The sequence below is a fragment of the Neolamprologus brichardi genome, chromosome 10, assembly GCF_056152115.1.
Source record: "Neolamprologus brichardi isolate AB-2024 chromosome 10, ASM5615211v1, whole genome shotgun sequence".
Taxonomy (NCBI): Eukaryota; Metazoa; Chordata; class Actinopteri; order Cichliformes; family Cichlidae; genus Neolamprologus; species Neolamprologus brichardi.
The window spans coordinates 28,699,521-28,715,490 of record NC_142113.1 but is presented as its reverse complement, the minus strand read 5'-3'; the positions used below and the strand labels follow the sequence as shown (position 1 = coordinate 28,715,490).

The window sequence follows — 15,970 nt, the reverse complement described above, 5'->3', positions numbered from 1 at the left end:
CATGCCAAATATCCTCGGGCAAAATACTAACGTCAAGTTGCTCTTTGATGCAGTGTTAATGTTAGATAGAAAACAGTGCCTGTGTGAATGAGGCGAGCTGTGCAAAGCTCTTTGAATGTCAAAAAAGGCGCTATAGAAGAAGCAGTCCAAGCACCTGAGCTATAAATGTGAAGGGGCTTCTCTTTCATGACTTTAAATCTGTAAACTGAAAATGTAAAAGTTCAAAAACACTTGACGTGTTTATGAACTTGTGTTTGAGGTTTCAGATGTCAGTTAAAACACATTTTGTAGATTATGCTCACCATTGCAGTCAAAACGGACAAGAAAGCAGTATGTGCTGTTTGCATCGTGGGTTCTTTGTGACTAACAAGCCCTGTCGTGTCATGTGGGTGTGGAGTGTGAGTCAATTGTGATATCTGGTTTGAAAAAATATGGCAAATATGTTTAAGTCCAGGATTCAAAACAGTAGGAGGAGTTGTCACTGTGCCTGGATCCATCTTTTATATACAGTGTATGTTTTCGACCGCCGTGTCTTTGTACTGACCTAATCTTGGCTGTTCACCTCCTGACTTCAGTGCCATACACTCACAGCAGGCATCAGTTATGAAAATATTAATTTAAAGTTGTGTGTGGTATTAGTTGGTTAGGTGGTGCATTTGTTTTTGTTTCAGACTGTTTTTCAAGTATAAAGATTTAATCCCAGTGAAAGGTCAGTGACTGGAAAATTGTTTTCTCAAAAATGTGCTGTTGACAGAAACAGAATCAAACTGAGCCAGAACAACCATGGTGACTATCTTTTAACTTCAGAGCATTCATCACATTGTTCTCAGTGTTTTTTTACCCACTTCCTGCCATGCTTTGATTATGCCTGTCACTTCATGTAAATGCAGTCTGCTGCTGATATTTTATTCCTGACAGCGTTCAGTATGCAGCAACACCGAGCTCGTGTTTGCATGCGTGGCACCAGACGTCAGCGCGTTGACAAATTTTCACCCTGGCAGAGAGGCTTTGTACATTTTCAAGGATGTTTATATAATTCTGTCAGTTCTTCAATGAAAATGACACCTGAGGGATGAGCTCTCCTGAGCTGTAGGAGGAGCTCAGTGTTTTTCACTCATGAATGATGTTCAGCTCTTTTTAATCACAGTCTTTCTTGTTTGTCTTTCAGGCCAATAAACTCAGAACCAAGACCCTGCACAATACACTCAACCCAGTCTGGAATGAGACCCTGACCTACTACGGCATCACTGATGAGGATATGGTCCGCAAAACACTCAGGTACTGTCAGTGCTACGCACGTGTGTCCACTTAATGAATGGAAAGAGAAGGAAGGGATGAAAGATGTGGAAAAAAGAAGAAAGGAGTGGTTGGACATATGGATACAAATGAAGAAATAAAAGGAAGGAAGGAGGCATGGGAGGGAGGAAGGAAGGAAGGAAGGGGGCGTGGGAGGAAGGAAGGAAAGAAGGAAGGAGGCGTGGGGGGTAGAAAGAAAGGAGGAAGGGAGGAAGGAAGGAAGAAGGCATGGGAGGAACGGAGGAAGGAAGGAAGGGGGTGTGGGAGGAAGGAAGGAAAGAAAAAGGAAGGACGTGTGGGAGGAGCGAAGGAAGGAAGGAAGGGGGCGTGGGAGGAAAGAAGGAAGGAAGGAAGGAAGGAAGGAGGCATGGGAGGAAGGAAGGAAGGAAGGGGGTGTGGAAGGAAGGAAGGAAGGAAGGGGGTGTGGGAGGAAGGAAGGAATGGGGCATGGGAGGAAGGAAGGAAAGAAGGAATGAAGGAAGGAAGGAAAGAGGGAAGGTTGCTTGGGAAGAAGAAAGGAAGGAAGGAAGGAAGGAACTGGGTGTGGGAGGGAGGAAAGAAGGAAGACAGGGGGCGTTGGAGGAAGGAAGGAAGGAAGGAAGGTGGTGTGGGAGGAAGGAAGGAGGGGAGGAAGGAAGGAAAGGAATGAAGGAGGTGTGTGAGGAAGGAAGGAAGGAAGGGGCCGTGGGATGAAAGAAGTTAAAGGGAAGGAAGGAAGAAACCCCAAAAAAGGAGAGGGTAGGGTAAATGAGTAAGGAAGCAAGAAAAGAAGGGAGCATTACATAGTGAGGTAAGTAAGGAAGGAGGAAAGATGGATGGATAGATGGAAGAAGCAATGTAAGGAAAGAAGCAGTAGGGAAAGCAAGAAAGGAACCAAGGAGGCAAGGAAGAAGGGAAGGAATAAAGGAGGAAAGGAAGAGGCAGTAAAAAATGGGGAAGGGTGGAAGAAGGTTTAAAGGGAAGGAGCCAAAAGAAGGAAGGAACAGAGTAAGCAAGGAATGGAACAAGGAAGAAAGGAAGTAGCAAGGGATAGAAGGAAGGAAGTGAAAAATGAAAATAGAGGAATAATAGCCAAGAGGAAAAAAATGGAAGAAAATAAAACTTAACCAAAGAACAAAAGGAAAGGAAGTGAAGGGGAAATAGAAGACAAAGTAAGAAAATAACAAACACATCTTATAAGGGGAAAAGGATGTGTGTAGTGAACAAGAAGAAAAATAGGAGGGAGAGTTGGGATACAATAAATCTGTCTTTTGTTGTTTTGGTGTGCTTAGCTGCCGTGGATCTGTTTTTAAAGGCTTCAGAAGATCATTTTCAGGGAGCGGTGATGTTTGACAGTTCTCTTCTTCTTGGTTTCTGTTTTAGACTAACTACATTACAGCCCGTGTTTAACAGCAGCCTCTCAAGCAGAAGTGAATGATGATGTTGCTTTTCCTCTTTCTTCCTTTTCACTGCAAGTTTGTATGCCAAGTCTGGAATAGCTTCAGATCGTAATAACAGTTGGGAAATCCTTTATTTGTCAGATTTCCAAATAGCGCTTCTGTTTGGGTGAGAGGACTTCCTGTTTGTTTGGTTATTTGTGTTTCACTACAACACCTGAGAACACACTAAAACTCCATCTTCCTCAGATAAATGCAGTGCCCTTATGCAATGGAAGCACTTTGTTTTTATTACTTCACCGTTCTTTGCTCCTGTATTTTTACCAAAGTGTTAACACTGTACAATCAAGTGGCGGAGGTAGGTTATGCAATCATATGCATAATCATTTTGTACATCCCAGGTGGGCCGTATGCAGTGGAGGATTTCAGTTTGCTTTTGTCTTCACTTACCCCCAAGCACCCCAGTAGCAAATGTGTTTCTAGAGTTAATGTTATGTGCTGGAATGCCGTGAAAACATTTCAGGGACTTTCACAGCATTTCATTTACCGGCTCCATCGATTTGTCCTCCAGTTCACTTCCTCAAGATAAATGTGGGTGGAACAAGTCCTCAGCTTAATGATCCTTTTGGTTTGTTTGTTCCTCCTCTCAGAAAAAAAAGTGTTGTTCCTGAAATAACACACAGGTGTGTTTCTACTTCAAAAAGCTGGAAAAAGTCCCCACTAGTCTGGGTGGTTAGGGACGTTTTACATGTTTTATATTAAAATACACGCTTGTAAAATAAAGCATTGCAAAAATTGTTTTTCGGTTTGCAGCATGCCGAGGTCCACCCACGAATCTAAACTGACCCCTTGAGCCGACATTTGACATGCACTCATTGAAATGGCCACTAGAGGGTGCCCAATTATATTTTGCACATAATCACATAATCTCCACTTAACTGTTTTCTCTTTGAAGGACCGGTATTCACACCTCAAGTTACCTTTGGGACTTAATTTATTAAAGATCCCTATTTATGTCCTTGTGGGCTCTGCTGGAGGTCTCTTCCTGTCAAAAGGGAGTTCGCCCTCTCCACAGTTGCCAAGTGCTCCTCATAGGGAGATATTGTAATTGTTGAGGTTGTTGAACTTAGTTAAACTGTAAATTCTTTTTTTTCGCCTGCTTTTTCTAATTTCACTTAGATTTGCGCACTAAAACCTCAACTGTTGTTTGGGGTAAAATACTCCTCTTCACAGCTGTAATCTTATTTAAAACATGAGAAACTGGTGGTGACAGACAGATCTCACAAATGCCATAACACAATACGTCAGGGCACAGAATCAAGCTCAAAATGTCTTCAAAGATTTCCAGCCCATTCTGAGAAGCAAGCGCTTTCTGAGAAGCAAGCCCGTGCTAAGAAGGGAGGTTTCTCTGAAAGTCTCCCTTCTTAGAGTCAGTTAACACTAATGGGCATGTTTTATGCTGGTAACATTTTGCCATTAAATACAATGTTTATCTTGATACAGTACTGTGCAAAAACTTCTTCATATTTATCTAGGAAGATTAGAAATGGGTGCAATGATTTATTGAAACATGCAAGCATGCATGAAGCTACAGTAAAAGAGGCAAAAGCAGAGTTTTTACAGTTCTAATGAGCTTTTCAGTATTTGGTATGATGACCTTTGTTTTTCAACACAGTCGAACTTTCTTACAATTTCTTTAAGTAGTCTTCAGGACTGGGTCTCCAGCCTTCTTAAAGGACATTCAAAGCTCTTCTTCGAATTTTAGCTGGTTGTTCTTCTGTTGTCTGTCACGATGCTTCAGCATCGTTGAAATCTGGGCTCTGAGGAGACCAGTCCGTGACTGATAGTGTTCCTCTGTGTCTTCTATCCAGGTAGGTTTTTAGTCTTTCACGATGGTATTATGTGATAGATTAAAATCAGATGGTTCCTTTTTGCAGTTATAATTCGATTGAATTTTGCACCAATGGCTGAAATCAGCCCCAAACCATGAGAGACGCCATGTTTTTCAGGTGGCTCTAGACCCTCACAGTCATATCGCTCTCCTGACCTTCTCAGGACCTCCTCTGTAAGACCTGATGATCAGTCTGGTTCTTGTATAATTTGGCAAACTGCAGCTCTTTTCCTGTTTCCTTTCCTCAAGAATGGCTTCTTCACTGCTCCCCTTCCAAGCCATTTCTGATGAGGCGTAAACAAACTGTAGGTGGATCAGCTGAAGAGCCCGATGCATCTCGCTAGTTCTATGTCAGGTGTTTGCTGGATTTTTTTCGCATTTCCTGAGGACGTGAATTTCAGATACTGTTTTTTTAGGCCTGTCACTTTGTCCTCCATTTGTCCAGCAAACAAGACAGAAACAACATGTTTTATCACCTCTATAAGTTTACACAAGTGATTACCAAATCATCACAGAATGTTTGCAAAGGTTTTATTGCATTACTTCTAACAGCTTGAATGTATTTTGTGAAAACATGCTTTCCTACTACACAATATAAGCTGCAAAGCACTCGCTGTACTTCTGGGACAGCTGGAGTAATTGCTGGACTGCAGTGACCGACTCTCAACCTTATCGACACGCTGCAAATACGTGACTGTATTTTGCTGATTATTTTGTGTTGCGGAGCAGAAAAAAAAATACTGTATTGTTACTGGACTGAATGCCACAACAACAAGGAAGGCCTGAAGCAAATGTAGCAGAGATGAGATGTGACAGACACTGTGCACACAAGCCAAAAGATCTATTCACACACACAAAACACCTTTATTAACCATTTTCCAGAAACAATAGACTGCGAGAAAAGCATCCATGCTTCCAAAACAACGCAACCTATTTCTTCTTGGAAATTGAAATTTGAATTTAGCACCTGTCCAGTTATTTTCACTGAGTCTGATTGCAGCACGTCCCATACAGTCTACTGTATTAGTGATGCATATTAACATAATACAACATCCTAACGCTGTGGGGTTCCTAAAGGCTGTTTTCCTCAGTACTGCAGCTGATTATGCAGCGGAAAAGCACTTGAAACAAACAGTATTCCCCAACACAGGCATGCTGGAGCCATGAGTGTGAATCATGTCACGTTAGGGCGGTGGGTGCTCTCTGCATTTATTGAAAGCATAGGTCTGCAGGGAGCAGCAATAATTGGCTTTCATTATAAATTTAATGAAATGCTGGCGAAGAATATAGATCTCCAGTAAAACACAAAGCTCATTTTGTGGCCCCGCGCACCTTTTGGTCCTCAGCGGCTTTGACTGCAAGAGACCTTTCGGTTCCCCATCAATCATTAGCTTTTGTGACTGTAGCCTACTGTGTTATATTATAAATCCGCGTCTTTATTGTTGTTAAGAAAGGACGCCGTCTTGCACTGAAAAGAGGATTTGTTTTGTTTGTGTGTTCAGTGGAAACAAATGCAAAGTGGGCACATAATAGAAATCAGTAAACAGGCGGAAAGGACAATGCGCCACAGCACAGTTCGATTCGTGCTGCACTAATTGAGTAAATAAGACGAGCAAATGGAGATGTGTTCAAGATGAATTCGTGACTGGGTCTTAAATGACTTTGACATGATCGGGAACAATGTCAAATTTTTCTCGACGTCTTCTCACGTAGAGTTTCCCCTTCCATCTTAGTATGTTTGAATCTTTTGATCCGTGCACGGTTGAACGCTTCCTCGTGTATAATTATCTCATCATTTCCTGTCATGCTGATAGAGTCTGACAATGATCCCTGCAGAACTATTTGGTTGTAGCTTCAGTGCTCTGAGTACTGTGGTCCTACAGATTTAGCAGCTGTGACTACAAAGTACAAATTGAAGCCCTGTGAAGGTGGATGGTGAAAATGACTGGTTTTATGGCTTTAAGCCTCCTCTCAGCAACAAACCCTAACCTAAGCCTCGCTTTGCTCATGTCCTCCTACACTTCTGTTCTTGTCATCTCAGGATTTCAGTGTGTGATGAGGACAAATTCCGCCACAACGAGTTCATCGGGGAAACGCGAATCCCTCTCAAGAAGCTGAAGCCCAATCAAACCAAGAATTTCAACAACTGCCTGGAGAAACAGTTACCTGTAAGTTCACTCCATCCCACACACAGCTGCATTTTTATGTTGTTTAAACGTGATCGTGTTGTTGTTTCTTGAGGGGCTGTACTCACAACAACATTTTAGATCCTAAAGATTGTGCCAATATTACAGACATGGCTTTGCTGTCTGATAGACATGTTATTAAATGCCATGTGGAAGTTTAAGTCAAAATTTCCACCAAAGAAGAAGTTCTGTATGATTTGTCATATCGTATCATTTTATCGATTATAACAAAATTAAATAAACAAAATCTTCTAGATGAAGAGAAAACCAAACACACGATTTGCATTGATGACATTCTAATCCATGTTTGTTTTTCCAAATGTGCAAATCACCATGCAACAAGTGACACTGAATTTACATGCAAATATAGGTGTGACAGCCCTTTAGTTATCAAATTAGTGGGCAGTTTAATGTAATTCGATTTGAAAAACAACAAAATACATTTACTGCAATCTTTACTGCAATAATCTGATAGATATTTCTTGCTTTGTAAAGCTCACTTTTCCTCTTTTTGCACATAGAAGCAACATATTTCTGTCCCAGGTGCAGTTTTTGCCAATGTATCTCAACCAGTTTTGACCAGTTTTCACCCTACTTTCATATTACTTCTTACTTCTTGGATCCTTAGACCAAATTGTAAACCTTACTGTGTCCGGTATACATCTGCCTAGCTTAAGATTAAAGAGTAATTTAGTCATCATTACAAAGCATAAGGTTGTTCCAGTATATTTCCAGTGGAGTCACTTTATTCTGCTAAGAAAAACACTTCAAATACAAATCTGTGAGTAAATAAATTGATCATAAGAAAGAAGCTAACACTTCTGATAAACAGCTCATGTCAGCAGAGCAGAGCTGACATGAGCTGCTTAATTATAACTAATGTTGCCAGGTATGAAAACTGCCTTGAGAAGCAGTAAGCTTGAAGTCATTGTGTTTTTTAATTATTTATTTGTGTGTAACAGTGTAACTGCATAGCATGTAATACTCAACATTATACTCTGCTCAGTGCAATATGTTAGGTGTAGGCCGAGACCATAATCATCAGCAGCAGTCCATCATTTTCAGTGTATTAAGTGACTCCAGTGTGGGTTAGACTTGGCAAGCTTGCTCATGTCCACAAAGACCAGCACTGGAACAGCTTGATTTTCCACATCTGTTGCACTGTATGACCAACTGACCGGGAGTGATGGGCCGTCAAGGCGGTGTAACTTTGACGACGTCTCTCTTCAACATGCATGAATAATTGATTTCATAATGCTGTGCCGATTTGATCTCTGCTTTTACCTCTCAGGTTTCACAGTCCATGCCAGTGAACTTTCATAACATCTTTATCCTTCATCTACGTTTGACATTGATGCCTAGGAAAAGTGGGAGAACCTGTGCAATTTTAAACTGCACCAAACTTTAGTTTGCATTAAGTAAAAGGTGACCCGTTATTATCCACATTTTAATCACAGTTAGTGCATTATGTTGTTTAATTTTGGTGGGGGTTTTTTAAAAAAGGGAAAGAAACTGTTTAGTTATCCCCAAGAGATCGGAGGTCTCAGATAACATTTCTTGAGGTCTCAGACCTTAATGAGCTTGTTAAGACTTTGGTTTGTTCACAATAAAGTTCAGGTTATGTAACTTTCAAAGCTTTATAAGCACACTGACTCTTCAAACCTTGGCTCTTCTGGTCTAGCACTCTCAAAACTGAAATAATTGATACCCATTAACCAGACGAAGTAGCTAGTAAAATGTTTTCAAGTATCAGTTTCATCAGTTTGTAATGTCAACTTAGAAACAGCAGTTGACAGGAACAGTGCACCTGAAGGTGAAGTCCGAACCACTAAAAACATTTCAGAGAGGGTCATAAACCCTTGTTTTCAATGTAAAAGTCTTTCAGGAAGATTTATCAAAATAGTGGTGCACTGTCCTACCATTCATTAACACTAGGAATGGGTATCGTTTAGGTTTTATCCGATACCGGTGCCAAACCGGTACTTTTGAAAGGGTGCCAGTGCTTAAACGGTGCTCGAACCGGTGCTTAAAGAATGGAGAACACAAACTTTGTCCACAAACCTCTCATGTTTAGCTGTTTTGAAAATTTCCCACTCGTGGGACTAATAAAGGTATCTTATCTTATCTCTTTTTATGTAAAAAGATAACAATGTTAGCCTTTTCTGCAGCTATAGGACATATATGGTATCACTCTTGGCTGGAAGCAGTGCGTAAAACAATGGAAAAAACACAAACTATGTCCAAAAACCTCTCATGTTTAGCTGTTTTCCACTTTTTCTTTGGTCATTTTAGCCTTTTTGGCCAGGGTGAAGGGAGTATCTGCCATCAAACAAGAAGACAGCCGCATGTAGCTACAACGGTGTTTGCTAGTTCACCTTACATGCATTAATTTAATAACGTGGTTAGCCTACTCAACGTAAATTACCCACGAACAACATTAAGCTACTCACACAGAGAAGAACGGCTGCTGCTGCATCATCACCCGTCATCATTTCTGCTACACTGGCAGGGCTAGGGGCCAGGACTCTCCTCTTCGGGATAACAGGCACCACACCCGCAGTAGATGTGCTCGGTGTGAGGTCTCGCAGCAAGCTATCAAATACGGCGCATTTCTCGGCTTTTAAAAAAACGCTATGCGTTGCCAGGTGTTTCATCAGATTCGAGGTGTTACCTCCTTTGACAGTATCACCTTAAAGCACTTGTTGCAGGCTGCTGAGTTTGCATCTTTTGCTGTGAAGTACAGCCAGACTTTTGACCGCTTCGCCTTAGGAATTTTTAATCTGTAGCTCTGCTCTAAAAGAACGTAAGTACCTGGGCCCGCCTACTATCCTTGGAAAGGTCAAATGATTGGCTAGAATCCAAAGTGTATGACATCTCAGGAAAAAAAAAGCAACGAAATAAAGCACCGAAATATGCGCTGCTTTTCGGTCTGGTTACTACCGTTTATGTCAGAACCGGTGCCATAAAGGCACCAGATACCGGTACCCATCCCTAATTAACACCTGCCGCAATTTGGTACCCTAGGAAAACTCATCATGGAAGCATATGATTATTTGCTCATGTCAAAGTTCAGAGCCAGAACAAATGAGCAAACACATCTTTAAATGCTGATCAGTTGAACCAAACTCTTGGATCACTAGCAGACGTTTGGGGGGGAAAGAGGTGCAGATTTCATTTAAAAAAAACCACAGTTTTCCAACTCTTAAACCCGGGATAAAATCAGTCCTGCAATCTGGCTTATTCATCCAAAACAAACCTTATAATCCAAAATAGGCAGTCTAAAGAAGCAAAAGCTGAAGACTTTGCTAAACATCAGAAAATATCTGCTGTCATTTCACTGTTTCTGTTCAGATACACAGCTGCATGTCAAAGCCTGAGCTACAGTTCTGCACGGAGAGTAATTAAGGAAGGCATGCGGTCTGTTTTATTGATAACATAACTCTAATTAGTTTCACTGGGACAGAATGTGTGTGCGAACAAATTTAAATATCTGGTAATACTAAATCCAGATAATAAGCGGTGCATTATAATAGTATAACAAAATGGTGCTCCATATAATAGATGTTGGTAATTGCAAGAAACAACAGGACCCGGGAGGATTTAGCTTAAAGCACATGACAGATTAGAGCCTTGGGTTTTGAGCCCATAAGTGGGGTGCGGGAGTGGATTATGCGTTATGAGAGCATGGGAGTGGAGTGAAGTATCATTGAACTGTGATTGAATATCCTTTTGAAAATGCCTACACAGTTTATGGTTTAAAAAAAGTGGATGCAGTGTAATTCTGGACCATCCATATTTGGAGTGTGGAGCACAGTCTTGTGTTTGGAGAGACAACTTCCTGTTGCTTCACTCATATGCTTTGTTGTCCATGTGGGAGTGAGAAATAGCATCCAAAAATACAAAAATATGCTTGTGCATAAACTGGGACCAAACAGCTACTATTCATTGAACAATCTGGGCTTTCATTTTGTACCGAGGTTTGTTTATGTAAGTGGATGTTGTGCTTCCAAAAATGACCACATTTAAAGTGTATTGTAGTCATTTGCCATTCAAAGATTTGAGCATTTTGGGGAGCAGAAAGCAGTATTAGTGTTACAAATGCTATTATTTGTGTTTATTTAGTAGTTTAGTAGTAGGTTAGTAGGTAAAGCAGGTAAGTTTACAATTTGCAACATTGCATCTAAATGTTTGTGGCAAAAATCTGCATATCTAAGAGATAACAACCAGATGAGGGATTGCAAAGTGTGATCAGTAGATACTGTCAGTGCTGACATGGAACAACGTGACTCACAGGTATATCTGCATGACACTGCTGCCTGCAGCTTTACAACAGCTATCTACAGCAAAGAGAGGATGAATTTATTCCACGCACAGCAGACATGCTCTTTAATTTCCACGTTACTGTTTGTTTAGTAAAACTAGAGTTGATTTTAGAAGATGGGTAGCTCAGATCATCGCTGTATAGGTTTTTAAGCAGAGCAGATATTTGCATCAAAGGTGACAAATGTTTAATTTCTTCTTCAGATAAGATTCATGCTATTTTGGACCACCCTGTCATATGTCGTGTAACAGGGCCTCATAGGCCTTTTTCTTACAGATTGCTTCAAGGCAAAGTGAAGTGAAGCTATGACTGTTGCTGGTTAAAAAGAGAAAAGGGTGTTCTGGCAGGTAGCTTTCTGCTCCGTTTGTGCTTGGATGAGGAGCTCTGTCTTAAAAAACAGGAAGTTGTTTTGTGTGCCGGGGAGAATAGAGCAACCATTTAATCATCTCATCCAGCAGCTCACAGTGCCTGTCTTATTGATGGTCTTGACAGTGGAGCCTTTTAACTGGCTTCTTTGGCTTATATAAAAGTCAGTAGATTGGGTAGAAAACACAGAAAAGCTTTGATGTAACCTTAAAGTCGTAAAGGTCATTTTTCAGGGTCATTCTGGGTCATATGAAAATGTATATTGTATTCATGAATATACATAGATTAGTGTGTAATTTCATCTTCCAACAAACTGATGCATTCTCATAAACTTAAAATCAATCTATTAAAAATACATAGGAGGAGATTTGTGGTTCATGTAAGCAGCCGTGTTACCTCACCATATTTGAATACAGTGGTCGGAAAGGACACCTCCCTTCTGACTAGTCACGTTTTACGTGTCTGACTAGAGACTGGCCAAATATATAATGTAGTACACCCAAGGCAGAAAAGAGAAGAAAAAAAAGGTGTAGACATTCGAGTGCAGTGGAGCGACAAAAAAGAAATTAAAATGCAAAGGAAAGAGACAACACGATCATGATCTTAATAAAATGTGTCCACTTCCTCCTCACCTCAAGTCTCGTGTAATCAGTTACAGTCTGACAACATATGAGAGTTTATTCACCAAGCGTGAATAAACGCTTGGAGAAATCTTACACCCTTACTACAAATATAGTTTCACTAACAGCAGCTAACAGCGGCTAAAAGTAGCTAACAGGGCCAATCAGTGGCAGTTATCGACAGTTGCCCCATATTAGACTCCTTTCACAAAGTTTTACAGCCATTTCCAGAGTAAATAGAAGTGGACAGTTATCCAGCATTGACAGCTGAGGTAAACAGCAGACTGATACATTTGTAAATTTGGTTCTACTAAATTTATAGTTGTTACTGTTTTACCTTCTTCAACAGAAAACTACTAAAATCTTTGTAAATACTATGATTTTGTAGTGTTTTTAAATTTCAGACGTCTTCCCCTTAGAACAGTGGTTCTTAACCTTGTTGGAGGTACCGAACCCCACAAGTTTCATATGCGCAGTCACTGAACCCCTCTTTAGTGAAAAATAAAATGTGATTTTTTTCAAATTCAAGACATAGATATGTTTTTTATTGGTGCACAAAATGAGCCGTGCATGTCACGGTGGAGGCTCTGCCGAACCCCTGAGACCGATTCACCGAACCCCTAGGGTTCGATCGAACATAGGTTAAGAACCACTGCCTTAGAACTTAATTGCACAGTGTTAGAGATCAGTGGGTGACCTTAGTCACAAAAAATTGTTTTTCCCCCAATCAGTTTAGTGAGTGTTTGCTGGAGGTTTGCAAACCATTTGTATACACATTTACAAATGACACTCAGACATGAAAACATGGAGAATTCTTAATTTAAAAGCTCTTACAACAGTATATTCAAGGCAGCACTTCATCTATTAGAATATAGGACCAATGAATATTTTGCTGACATAAAGACTGAGGAACACTTTGTATGTTTTGGTAATTTCAATGAGGCTGGACTGCTGTGCCTGCCAACATTGTGAGTTTGACCAATTGCCCATTTTCAATTTAATGGATGAGTCTCCAAGCCTGGACTCTGGATCTGCAATGAGCACTGGCACCAGGAGACGGCAAGAGGCCCTGAACAGTAGAAGCCAGCAGCCTAATCTGGCAATGAATCTTGGATCAGTGTCTCTGTACAATACATTTCTGTATTCCCTCAACTCAGTTGGACAATGAAAGGCTTAGCTGTAATAGAAGGCCTCAAATTTGTAGCTCACCCTGTTGCCACATTTTATGTAATTTCAAATTATATTTTGTTTCATTATGTAAGCCCGTGTTTAAAAGCCGTTGATCTGTCTTTCCTGGAAACAGTTACTACGGCATCATGCCAAATGCTTGCTGAAAGTATTCAGCCACAAAAGAGTATGGCACATGTGGCTAAAGGGTGACAGTGTTAATAATGATGGATGTGATGGCCCGTACAACTTAGAACATGAAATGCCTTACAGACTTTTATCTTTCTGTTCTCTCCGACAAGGTTTTCCCACATTTCTGACATCCAGGGGTTCTAACACTTCACTTCCACACAGATATGTTAGTGTTCTTAATGCTATATTCTTTACATTCAAGGAGACATCTTTACAGTTGGTTGGAAACTTCAGCGAATTTTATCAATTTGTTATCTTCAATTTTTTTGGAATGATAAATCAGAGGCTAGCCTGCCAGTTTGTTGTTAAAATGCATGAACCACAATGTTTGTAGTTTTTAAATATTAAGCAGCTAAGAGCTAATCATTCACTTACACAAGGCTCCAACTATCTGGCAACCGCTGGAAAATACGTGTATTCACCAATTTCTGAGTAGTTCCTGAAAACTGCTGGCTGTCATTGGATGAAATCATTTGCAAACTGGATGCTGAACAAGAAAACCAGTCAAGATAGTTTGCATAGAAGATGGAGTCTGACTTGTCCGCAAGCACTGAAAAAAGTGAAACCTAAACCAAGGAAAGGGAGGAGCCTTTTCCCATATAATACTTGTACAATAATAAGTCTTTTTGCAACCTCAGCAGTCTGCCCCTGGTGGCCTATGCTGGCTTCACTGTTCTGATCTGATCTGATGTCTATGGCAGCGGTCCCCAACCCCCGGGCCTCGGACCGGTACCGGTCCGTGAGTCGTTTGGTGCCGGGCCGCGAGAGTTGACGCTCAGGTGTGAAATGTATGGTTTTCAGGGTTTTTATCAGTTTTCAGCGTTATTTTGTTGTCGTTTTTACGATAACTCTGTTTTCCTGGGTCTTTTCACGTGTGTTATGAATAAATCTTCTTTTTTCGGTACCGGTACTAGTTTTATTTTGTTGTATTTATCCGCGACACTTTAAAGACCGGTCCGTGAAAATATTGTTGGGCATAAACCGGTCTGTGGCGCAAAAAAGGTTGGGGACCGCTGGTCTATGGCATTGTCTTGTTTTTGGGGGGCAGCCTCTTGTGACTGTTCAGAGAGCTGCATTTTTTCTCCCTTAAGCTTTGGCTTCATTTGTTCGAGGCTGCTGCTTTTACCTCATTGAAATCCACTGCAGACATTGACATTTTTCAGCATTTCCAGCCAGACGTGGGAACTGAAGTTTGAATGAGGAGATAATCACATTAGTACAAGTATAAACGAGGCGCTTCGTATTTTTTTCCTTAAAGGCGAGAGAACCAGAGACTGAGAAGCCTAAATATTCCTCTTAAGCCTCTGAGCAACAATTTCTCTCACCTGTTTTTACCTCTGCTGTTACGGGCACAGCTTTATTTATCCTCTCTGCGTGGAATATGTGTGTGAATGCCAGTGCTCTGTATGCCTCAGCCGCTTCTCTTGCATCAGCACAATAGTTAGCGCCCCACTGTTTTCAGAGAGGTGTTGATCTAAGAGATCCTACCAGGACATTGGCAGCAGATGTATTTCAACCCAGCTTCCTGTTGCACACATTTAAAGCCTCAAATCCTGAACTACCCACGCATTCTCTCAAAGAGATTCAGACGTGACCTGTGTCACAGACAAACACTGGTGTTCCTCTTAGCATGTCAGAATTTCTTTGTTGTATTGTTACCATAAATAATACAAAAAGATGGAGGCTTGTGGGAAGGGGTTTCACTTTAAAGTGCATGGCTAAATTTTTTGAATTGATTACTATAGTGTGAACCAGTCAAAGACACCCTCCCCTTTATCCTGGCATATGATCAGACATTTTTCTTGGTAATACCTCTGTTTCCCTGGTAACCCCTGAGGGGCTGTGTAATACCTGGGACCCAGTCAATACACTTGGAATATTATTGTGCTGGGTTGCTACCTACTGTATGCGCTGCTTTGTTGTCAGTCTTTGGAGAAAATAATGAAGCGAGCACAGAGTGAGACATATTTCACTGTGTTATTTAGCACCGTGCCTGCTTTCATTCAGAGTGATGTGGAGATGCTCTCATCGGAGGTATCCGGTAATGCTGTGCATTAAATTCAATTAATGGACATCCTCTAGCCAGTCATAATTGAGTTTTCCCTGAGGCAGTGGTACATGTAGCTGGAAAATGTAAAGTAAACACCACTGCACGGCGGTGTGTTTGGTTATGTTAATTGATTTTATGTTTGAACAGATTAATAGAAAAAGGAAACGGGGATTCATAAAAGCTGCACGAGGAGTCACATCTTAGGAGACATCCATAAATTTTAGTTTGAAAAGCTTTTACTACATTTAGGCTTTGCATTCAAACCACTCCAGTGTATTAGGAACCCTAAAACCACTAAACCATATGCTGCTTTTAGTTTGAAAAATGAAAATTGAGCCAAAATGTTGCAGTTAGGATTTGCACATCCTTTGTGATCTCCTTCTTTTCCTGTGGGTGCTCCTTTCCTGCTGCTGTTCCCTTATTTCCTTCTAATCTGTTTCACACCTGCCTGAGCACCTTACACATGCGTGTTACTATCAGAAAGAATTTTCACCCCATGGTTGAT

The 15,970-nt window shown here is 40.9% G+C and overlaps 1 protein-coding gene across 2 annotated transcripts in view; it reads left to right on the top strand.

The window, feature by feature from the left end:
* The window catches only part of doc2b (double C2-like domains, beta), a 196,405-nt gene that overhangs the window by 151,390 nt on the left and 29,045 nt on the right, over positions 1 to 15,970 (top strand). For both annotated transcript variants that reach the window (XM_087847499.1, XM_035905333.2), the window contains 2 exons: positions 1,169 to 1,278; positions 6,605 to 6,731. In XM_087847499.1, coding sequence (XP_087703625.1) covers positions 1,169 to 1,278; positions 6,605 to 6,731 — 237 coding nt within the window. The remainder of the gene's footprint in view (positions 1 to 1,168; positions 1,279 to 6,604; positions 6,732 to 15,970) is intronic.